Source organism: Scomber scombrus, chromosome 12, assembly GCF_963691925.1.
Source record: "Scomber scombrus chromosome 12, fScoSco1.1, whole genome shotgun sequence".
Classification (NCBI taxonomy): Eukaryota; Metazoa; Chordata; class Actinopteri; order Scombriformes; family Scombridae; genus Scomber; species Scomber scombrus.
Genome location: NC_084981.1, coordinates 2,272,081 through 2,281,985, shown reverse-complemented (window position 1 = coordinate 2,281,985; position 9,905 = coordinate 2,272,081). Strand labels below are relative to the sequence as shown.

The window sequence follows — 9,905 nt, the reverse complement described above, 5'->3', positions numbered from 1 at the left end:
ATGAGGACATAAATATGAATAATGAACCCATGTATTTTTTGCATTTTAAAGCAATATTAATAGTTTTCCTACTTTGGCCTCAGACCTGTGTAACTGTCAGTACTTGTTCTATTTTCATGTTTAAAAATGCTTAAACCTCTCGTCAAAGTCATGGTTTGAATGGCTGGAGTAGGCATCTGAAATGGACAGAAATGGACTGCGGAGACATTTTTGATGCCTGCAGTTACCATAGCAACACGTATGAAGAGCCTACTCCTATCTAGTTGAACAGTAGTCCCCCATTACAGCATCACAGGGAGGTGATTGTGTCGGCTTTTACTAAACACTGCTGGTGTTCCCAAGGGCTCTCGGCCTCTTGATTTAGAGTAAAGGTCTTTAAACTGGGAAGCTAACGCTTTCTATCCATTTCTGTCCTATGTGTGGCCTTGCTTTAATGCCTAAATTCAACTGATTTAAATAGTCGGTCATTCTTTGACTCAGAATGTAAATTCAACTATTAGTAGGTATTAAATATAATGTATATCATAGTACAACATAGAAAGTTAATCCAGTGGTGTTTTATCAATTTTACATAGTGAATACAAGACTATTAGATATGTTGTGATGACATATATTCTTTGTGTCTCTAACAGACATCACCCATCCAATTCCTGATCTGACTGGATACATCACAGAAGGTCAGGTCTACGTTGACAGACAGCTGCACAACAGACAGGTATTCATCAGTTCTCTTTAACACAACAGTCATCAAACCTGGGCCAAAGGGCCGGAACTGGTTCTTAGTTAAGATGTCAGCTTTGATTCAATATGTCCCGTGCTTTATTGTTACATTTATGTTGATGTCATACTCAAGAGATTAATCTAACAGCAAAGTAAATAAACTGACTGTAATGATTATGAAGAAACATGCAGAGACTGTTTAACCAGACAGTCCTGTACCTGTCTTTCAGATCTACCCACCCATCAATGTGTTGCCCTCTCTGTCCCGTCTGATGAAGTCCGCCATCGGTGAGGGGATGACCAGGAAGGACCACGCTGATGTCTCTAACCAGCTGGTAACACATCATTCCCTCTGTGACTTACGATTTTTGCAAATGCAATAATTAAAGCAAATTCAAGACATCTACACAAACTTTGCGAGAGCACAACATTTTGCTAAACTACCACAACTGTTCCACATGAAGCAACCAGAACGAAGGATCGATTTTTGATTTAGACCAATTGTTGCATTTCATGTCGTGGTAACTTAAATCATCGCAGCACTCAAACAATACCCAAATGTTCCCAAATGAGGTTTGATTCAGTTACATTTTGTTCAGACATCAAAAATGGACATAATCTACCTCAGACATAAAAATGAGCACTTTTGTATTTAAACATCAAAAATGTGATTACTGACTGATTATATTTGGTGCTAATATTGATCGGAAAGGTTATTTATTAAAGTATTTTAAATATACCTCAAGCACAGCATGTTCTCTTTCATATAACTATGATTCCATGCTTCTAATGTTCAGAAATGTTTTTTAAAATTAGCAGTGAAATATAGTTGAGTCCATGATATGCAGTATGCTGTTATTACTAAAAATTAGAGAGGACAACGATTATATACAGATGTTTGTCACCATTTTTCATCATCATTCATATTCATGTCCCTCCTCTTCTGCAGTATGCCTGTTATGCCATTGGAAAGGACGTCCAGGCCATGAAGGCTGTGGTGGGAGAGGAGGCCCTCACATCTGATGATCTGCTCTACCTTGAGTTCCTACAGAAGTTTGAGAAGAACTTCATTGCTCAGGGTAAGAGGATGCTCTCTACTGTATTTTTATAGTCACAGAGGTGGGGTGTCTGTAATTGTTGAAATACATCTAGGCCTGTCACAATAATTACATGATCTACTTACAGTACAATAACATAATTTTCATCATGTCTATATATGGACTTATCATATGATACATGGACATGACCTTTGACCTCTATATTGCCACACTTCACATTAGCAGCTAAGACTCTATTCATGTCACATTGGCTAAACAAGTAGTGTCCTCCATTCCTCACTGTGTACGTCCTGAGTGGAGACTGTAGAAGAATTAAAGGTAAATAACTCTGTCCCCAACCATAATGACACTCTGTGTTTTTACACAAGTGTAGCGCCCACTCTCCAATCATTATCATGCTATTATATTATCATTATATCAGTGGTATAAAATGATCTTCAAATCACAATAATATCAATTATCGCGATTATTTCTGAGACGATATATCGTCCAACAAAAGTAATTGTGACTGGTCTATCTGCATCTCTATAGCCAGCTGTTGACAGTTGGGTCAATGATTCATGGTAATGCCTCCAGTTTAGAGGTGGAGCAGCTACAGAGGTCTGCTAACTTCACTTCTTTCTAGCTCCACACCCCCACATTCTTTTCATCGTCGAACTTATTCTCTTCAGCCCCAATTGCAATTCATCACAAAGAGCTATACACAACAATTTTTTTTTGCATATGCAGTAGTACTCCAACACCTGGAAACACTTTCATGTGTAAAATCAGTGGAGAGGACTTCATAAAATAAAATAACAAAGCAGCTGTTTTATTTACACAGTGTGGGAGCAGGAGAAGACTGATTTACTGGTTTGTAAAAACCTTTAGAACAAACTAGACTATTCACATAGTTAGCAGTAAAACTGTCATTTAAATACATAAAACAACCTGTTAAATTATAAATTGAACCACATATGGAACTTTTCCACATCATTGGTACTGTGATTGTAAAGATAATTCAAAAGGTGAGAGTGGTGGCAGCTCAAGAGGGTTAACATGATCTGGTGTTCCCAGGAGGATGCTTTTATTTATCACTCTGAAAGGTGAGTATCGGCAGCTAGCTCCCGTCTCTTGTTTGCTTGCGTAACCTAGGTGATCTTTACCGAACATGTGTTTTATATACAGTCACTACACTTATGTTGCACCTCTCTATTAAAGCCCGGGGTAATTATGTTGGAGTGCAGATGTTACATATTATGCTTTAAAATAAAAACAAATATTTTTAATGTTTTAATTATCTTTAAACAGAAATAAGATCAGAATACATGTGGAGTGGTGCTCTCAAATAAAGAGGAAACTAGCAATCAGTAGAGAACATTTCACGTTATCGAGTATTTTAACTCGTCCGTTACAGCATATTGCTTTGAGAACGGCGGTTGACGTGACATTCACATTGTATTTCTGAGTTTGTTTGTCCCTGGAAAATATTGATCTGTGTCGCTTCCTCGTACCTTTGTTGGTCGAGGATACCCGGCCATCTCTTTTCTTAGTGGTAACTACGACTAAACAAAGCACAGCACTGACACAGTTTAACCTTCTCGCTAGATTCTGTACACGCTGAGCTGTATTTCCTCTTTAGAGCGCTGATGGGATTCCACAGGAGAATAGTCATCACAGCAAGACAAGATGGGAAAAGATGGAAAATGGACACACACACACACACACACACACACAAGAATATCCAAACAGTTACTGTACAACAACCTCCATTAGAAACCAAACTGTCCACAGCAGAGACCAACTACATCTAAGGTCAGTTAGCAGATAACAGTGCTGTTAGATATTTATTAGGAAATGTATTGTCAGAAGGTGAAGGGCACTAAAATATAAAGTTATTTTGATCGGGATTGATTGAATTCTCTGTTATGACAAACACAAATCCACCAGCTCAGCAACATTTTTTAACCTTTATTTTTTAACTAATAGAGTCCAGCAGCTGCACCGAAGTTGATTTTAAAAGCAATTATAAATTATTTGAACTAAATTTGAGATCGGAGGCAAATATATTGATTGAATCACAGAAAGTTTAGTCGTGATGCTGCTTTGAAACCTTTCAGATTTTTTTGATGGTGGCATATAATCACACCTGTTGTCCACCTGAGTCAAAACTGACTGCTCATAAAACATAAGGTAGAAATTATCACCCAATTCTGCGTTGGACCTTTTTAGCCAACTTCATTCCAACTTATTACCACAGGTTTTACACTTATTTTTGGAAATGATGGTCAGTAGGCCTCATTTAAATGAAACTATACCTCATTTTTGAGTTAAAAATAATGAATTATTTTAACTAAATTTAAGAAAATACGTTGATGGATTATCACAGACTGGTATAAGTCAAAGTTTAGTGATGATGTTGTTTTAATGGTGGCACATAATCACACCTGTTGTCCTCCTGTGTAAAAATTGACCTGACGACACCAGGAGGGTTAAACTATCTGATTTTGTCATCTCAGCAAACAATTGGGAGATTTTTCTTTCCAGTCTTTAACATTTTTAAAGTCTTAACAAGTACTGGCTGGATCCTGTCTGCGTTACAGTCTACCACAGACCGAAACACTCATATTCTACTCAAACCTTTTTAAAAAAGCCTCAATTAAGGTGATTCAGATAAGCTTATGATTCCTCATTTTTACCTGCAGCGAGATATAATAAACAATGTAATGTTGCTTTTGTGTATTTTTTGAGCTCTAATAAACCGATCATTTTCTAGATACACCACAATTCTCTCTCTTGTTATATACCCGAGCTTCATATCTTCCACCTAATGTAATTACACCAGAATTGTTGCTTGCCTGATAGCTGACCACCACAAAAGAAAAGAAAATGAAATCATAAAATTTCAAACTATATCCTTGATCAGGAATTGAATGGAGGGATTGTCATGGCACAAATAATTTGAGAGCTCGCTATTGGAATATTGTCCTTGAAAAATAAACACAATTGACCCTACCTTGTGTGCTTTCTCAGTATTTCTCCATCTTTCTCTCTCTCTCTATGTACATATAAATATATAAGCAGAACAACAGAGTGATGACTTATACATCCCATCAGACAGTATTCTGAGCACAAACTGTTTGCTGTTTGTGTAAATAAGCACAAAATACCACATTTGTCATTACCGTTTTATAAGGTAATTATGTCATTGTGGTTTTAGCTTTTTTTCTTTTGCTTCCTCCAAGAGGCCAACAATCTGAATTAACAATTACTTTCCAGGTGTCCTTTTCTTTTGACTGACTGCTTTTAAGAGTATTTTTTACCTCATGTGATATACAGTAGCAGTAATGTGTGTGTGTGTGTGTCCCTCAGGCCCATATGACAACAGGACGGTGTATGAGACCCTGGACATCGGCTGGCAGTTGCTGCGAATCTTCCCCAAGGAGATGCTCAAGAGGATTCCTCAGAGCACCCTGGCAGAGTTCTACCCCAGGGAGTCTGCCGCCCGCCACTGAGGCGCCATAAGGGATGCTCTTGTTCTTAAAGCCCTCACCTTCCTACCCACCACCCTCCTCCCCCTCCTCCTCCTCCCCCTCTTTTCTTCCATCGCAGCCTGTGCATCTCTTGACTGATGTCGATTCTTCTTCCATCCCAAACCTCACCTCCCTTCTTTTTTCACTGTTCATTACCACCAATTCATCTCCTTCTCCTGTCATTCACCTTAGCCCCCCCTCTCTCCCTACCCTGAATTAGAACAGGGCAATGATCTCCCCCCCTTCTGTAGATGTACTGTAGCGTATCTGTGTCCAGAACTTGTGTATGGAAATTGTCTGTGGTTGTAATCTACCCTTGATTGCAAAAAAAAAAAAAAGAAGTGAACATATCCTTAAAATGATAGATCAGTCCTTATTTATTGAGGTGTTACTGTTGGAACACCCTCTTCTTCTTCTTCTTTTTTTAAAAGAAAATACTATGTAATATCCATACCCACCAAAATAAGAGGATTCAAACTGAAGAAAGCTGTGTGTAGATATGAGGGTTGACGAACTTACAGAAGACAGTATCCCTGCAGTCAGTATCAGTTTGTTGAAAGATAATGTTTTTTTTATTGAGACTGTCTGAAGTGTTGATTCTAATTGATTGTCATTTTCTAAACTAAAAGTGTTTTTTGCTGAACAACACTACAAACCTACAATTTCACAAACTAAACATTATGAACATCAGCAAATTGGTGTTTACTTCCAGGGTGTTCCTGTTATTTTGTCCACCCACATGAATTCTTTAAAAGGCAACTGCAGTATTTTTTTGTTGGCTTCGACTCTTTCTTCCCTGTTGCGGTCCCTCTTGCTTCCTCTACAAGAATACAGTGGATGTTTACATTATTAATGTTCTGTTGTTTGATTTGTGTTTGCTAAAAGTATACACGTATATAAGAGTATATTAAACATTCCCACTGTCTACAGAAACTAATTCTTTGTTGTGCAACCATGATGGTTTTGTGAGTTTATGTGTCCATGAATAAATTAAATGAAATGAGAATACTTGTCTCTATTGTCTCAGCTCTATACATCTATCATCTATCTACAGTTATTCTTTATATAAAGTTTCTCAGCATCCTCAGACAGTCAGCTCTTTAATTCAGGGAGGAACTGTGATCAATCAACATCATTTAGCAACATGTAAAATGTCATAAGTAATCTTATTAAAGATGAATATGTTGGTCATTGCTCAAATTTGCTTTAAATTAATATATATTTGAAGGGTTTTGTGAGAATGCAGAGACAAGTGTTTTCCTTCTACCAACCGCACCACATAATCTGCTGATTAGACTGTACACATCACATATTACCTATTTGTTTTTTTAATTGTCATTGCTAACTACTAACTCTATAAACCATAGCTTTTTCAACACGTGTTTACAGCCTGATAAGAGCACAGTTTGGTGTGAACACTATGGATCCATTTTTCTGTATGAAATGATGTGCTCCTCTGAAAAGCGGGTCAATGGAGCTTTGAGCTCAGACTATTTTGTTTCACATATTGTTGGTAAAGATGGAAATTCAATGCTGAAATTCTTTCATTTTTTCTTGTTTCTTGTAGTCAAGCCAATTTCACTCCCAGAAAAAAAAAAAAAAAAAAACAGTATGAAATGTGGTGATCAGAGGCGGATGTAGAACATTTTTAAGAAGTCTTTTTTTTTTTTTTCCAAGAACGATGTTTTGTATGTAAATATTGTTTATATGATATATGGTGTTAGCAATCACCATATTTAATATAACACTATACATTGTGTTGGAGATGTAGACACAACAGATAAGCAGGGCTCGTGTTAATGCACCTGTTTGCTTGTATAGCTCGCGCTCGGACAGGTTTGCCTCGAATCAGCACTTCCTGTTGAACTTTGGACAATTAGTCGTCATGGCTGCAGAGGAGCTGGAGAAAATCACTCTGGTCACACAGTTGTCAGACCGAGGTAAGATTTTTGGAAATATTAAATGTTTATGTCATATAGTTACAACTGCTCCTGTTTTATAACACATGGTAACATTAACGTTTGAAATTTCGCTTCATATAAATTGTGCAACATTGGTGCTGTAACGTTAGTGGTCGACTATGACTTACAAAGAATGTTTAAGGTGTGTTTTTCTTGAGGGTGGGGTTAGAGGAGGATACAGGGGAAGCATACAAGTCATACACGAATCCATATTTGACTTTAATATAAATATTTCCCCACATTATTTACCACCTCCAGTGGTTTGATATCTTATATTTTATAGAAGCTGGAGGTTTAATCACCTGTATCACCTGTCACTATGTTGAAAAGCAGTTTTTTAGTGTGACCACAGTTTGTTACATACAGAATAGTCATTTTAAATTTACTTTGATAGTCAACAACCTCAGTGACTTCTGCAGGTGTTCCTTACTTTCCCAGCTTTAAGGGTTCTTGTTTGCAGGGCCAAAGTCCAAACAGCAGCTCAGGGGACTTACTGTACTCACACTGTGCTTTTACTCCTTCTGATGGTGCAGCTTTACTTCTTATTCATGTCTGTGTAGAACTGGGAACATTGACCCAGAGAGCACATTTTGACTTTATTATAAAATAATAAATAAACAGGGTTGGGAACGTTACTTTAGAAATGTAAGAGGTTACAGATTACGAGTTACTCTGTTTAAAATGTAATAAGTAATGTAACTATTTCAATGACTTCATCAAAGTAATGTAACTTATTACATGTGATGACTTTTTGATGACTTTTCTAATGTTCTAACCAATGTTTCCAGCTGTTAGGGTAAGTGTTCCCATTAAACACCAACATCTAAGTCCAGCTGTTTTTCATGGATACTGACATGATGATTTATAAGAGAGATCATTTCTTATAAAGCAACATTTATCTCTCATTTGAAAATGTATTCATTAGTTCATGTAGATTTAAAAAATATATAAAGTAAATAAGTACGTTTTATGAAAAAGTATGAAGTCTGGGTTTGGCTTAATTGGTACTGTGACCATTTAAGCCAACATCATGATTTATTTACAAAATATAAAACAAATAGAATTAAAAACAGCAATATATGTATTCAGTAACATTTTAAATATCTTTTAAAAATGAGGAGTCAGTTTAAAATCTTAAAGGTGTGACTTCAGATGTAACCTCCTTTATAATCATCAACATTTTCATCAGTAACTGTAATAGTTACTAATTACTAATTATTTTGTTATTACATTACATAACGCTGTTACATGTAAGTAGTTACTCCCCAACACTGGAAATATATATATTATTATTTGTAACTGCGGAATCATACAAGAAACAGAGAAAAAGAGGATGACTGTAGTGAGTGTAAGAATGGTTAAGAATCAATCATTTGATTAAACGATGCATAATTCACAACTCTGTTATTAGCACACCGCCCACATTATTTTCTGCCCTCTGATTTTGGCACACCATGCAAGGAACTTGATTTTGGTCTGTGTGCACAGCAGGTCCGGACTAAGCTGCTGGGTGGCCCAAGGGCGAAAATGAACTTCTGGGACCCTTTATACCCCCTTCCTCTTTTCCTCCATTCAGTGTACGGAAGCCTACTCTTATGCTGAAGTATTACTATAATGTGCAGTAATAAAACACAAATGAATCCAGAAATATGCTTTTAAAAGGACATAACTGATATAATGAAGATATTAAAACTAGACATGGCATCAAGATCAGCTAATAAAGTAGGACTCATTTTAGAGCCCCTTTCATATTAGCTGATATTTTGCTTTAGTTTAGTAAATATTACTGAAAAATATAAGTTTTGAAATCATCACAAGTCAATTTTCGCATAGCGTACCTGGAGTTCTCTACAGTTAACTGCTGTAATCCTGCTGATAAACCACAGCCCACAATCATGATACAGTGCAGAGGGTAATGAAAGCTCTGTGCCTTTTGAGATATGACTGTACACCTTTAAGTATCTTAAGGCTCAATGGTGTTTTTTTCATTCTGTGGATGGCAGCGTAGGTCTGTTGTTAAAATATCTCTTCAACTATTGGATGGAAAGTCCCCAGATGATGAATTCTACTGACTTTGGTGATACTTTTGAAATTTTGAAAACTGTTAAATTAATTATCACAACATTTTGCATACACATTTATAATGTCCAGTGGATAAATCCCGATAAGAGTGCTTAAAATTTTCGCTTGTCCAATGAAAAAAACCTCTGGTTGAATCGGAACATTTTTGCATGATGTTTATAGTTCCCAGAACATGTATCACAATGACTTTAGTGATGCCCTAATTTTTCCTCTGATGCCACCATGAGGCTGTGGTTAGAGTCGATTACCATGACATTTAGACTTTCACGTTCCCCTCAGGATGGACTTTTTTTTAAACTTTTGAGGCAGAGTAAATGCACAGGGATTCCCCTCATGTTCAGTTATTTCTGGACCATACTGGAGGGTATGCTTACTAACCAGTGCATCCCAAAATATCAGACTGTTTCTTTAAAAAAGCCTTTGATTCACAGTTTCCCCTCAATGCTAAAAAAAAAGGCTTTGTGAGTCAGTTTCCTGAATGTCATGAGAAGTAGTAGAGACTAGAAAGGTACTTCATTAAATGTGTGAATGTTCTTTTCTTTCTCCTTTTTTGGAAACAAAGTAATTAAAAG

The 9,905-nt window shown here is 36.7% G+C and overlaps 2 protein-coding genes across 2 annotated transcripts in view; both read left to right on the top strand.

Annotated features, from left to right (window-relative positions):
• atp6v1ba (ATPase, H+ transporting, lysosomal, V1 subunit B, member a) overlaps positions 1 to 6,296 on the top strand; it is a 45,464-nt gene extending 39,168 nt beyond the window's left edge. Inside the window, exons 11-14 of the mRNA XM_062430350.1 lie at positions 633 to 715; positions 951 to 1,055; positions 1,670 to 1,799; positions 5,130 to 6,296. Of these exons, the coding sequence (XP_062286334.1) occupies positions 633 to 715; positions 951 to 1,055; positions 1,670 to 1,799; positions 5,130 to 5,272 (461 nt within the window). The 3' untranslated portion in view covers positions 5,273 to 6,296. The remainder of the gene's footprint in view (positions 1 to 632; positions 716 to 950; positions 1,056 to 1,669; positions 1,800 to 5,129) is intronic.
• An 879-nt stretch (positions 6,297 to 7,175) lies between these two features.
• The window catches only part of shtn1 (shootin 1), a 35,498-nt gene continuing 32,768 nt past the window's right edge, over positions 7,176 to 9,905 (top strand). The window contains exon 1 of the mRNA XM_062430974.1: positions 7,176 to 7,230. Coding sequence (XP_062286958.1) covers positions 7,176 to 7,230 — 55 coding nt within the window. The remainder of the gene's footprint in view (positions 7,231 to 9,905) is intronic.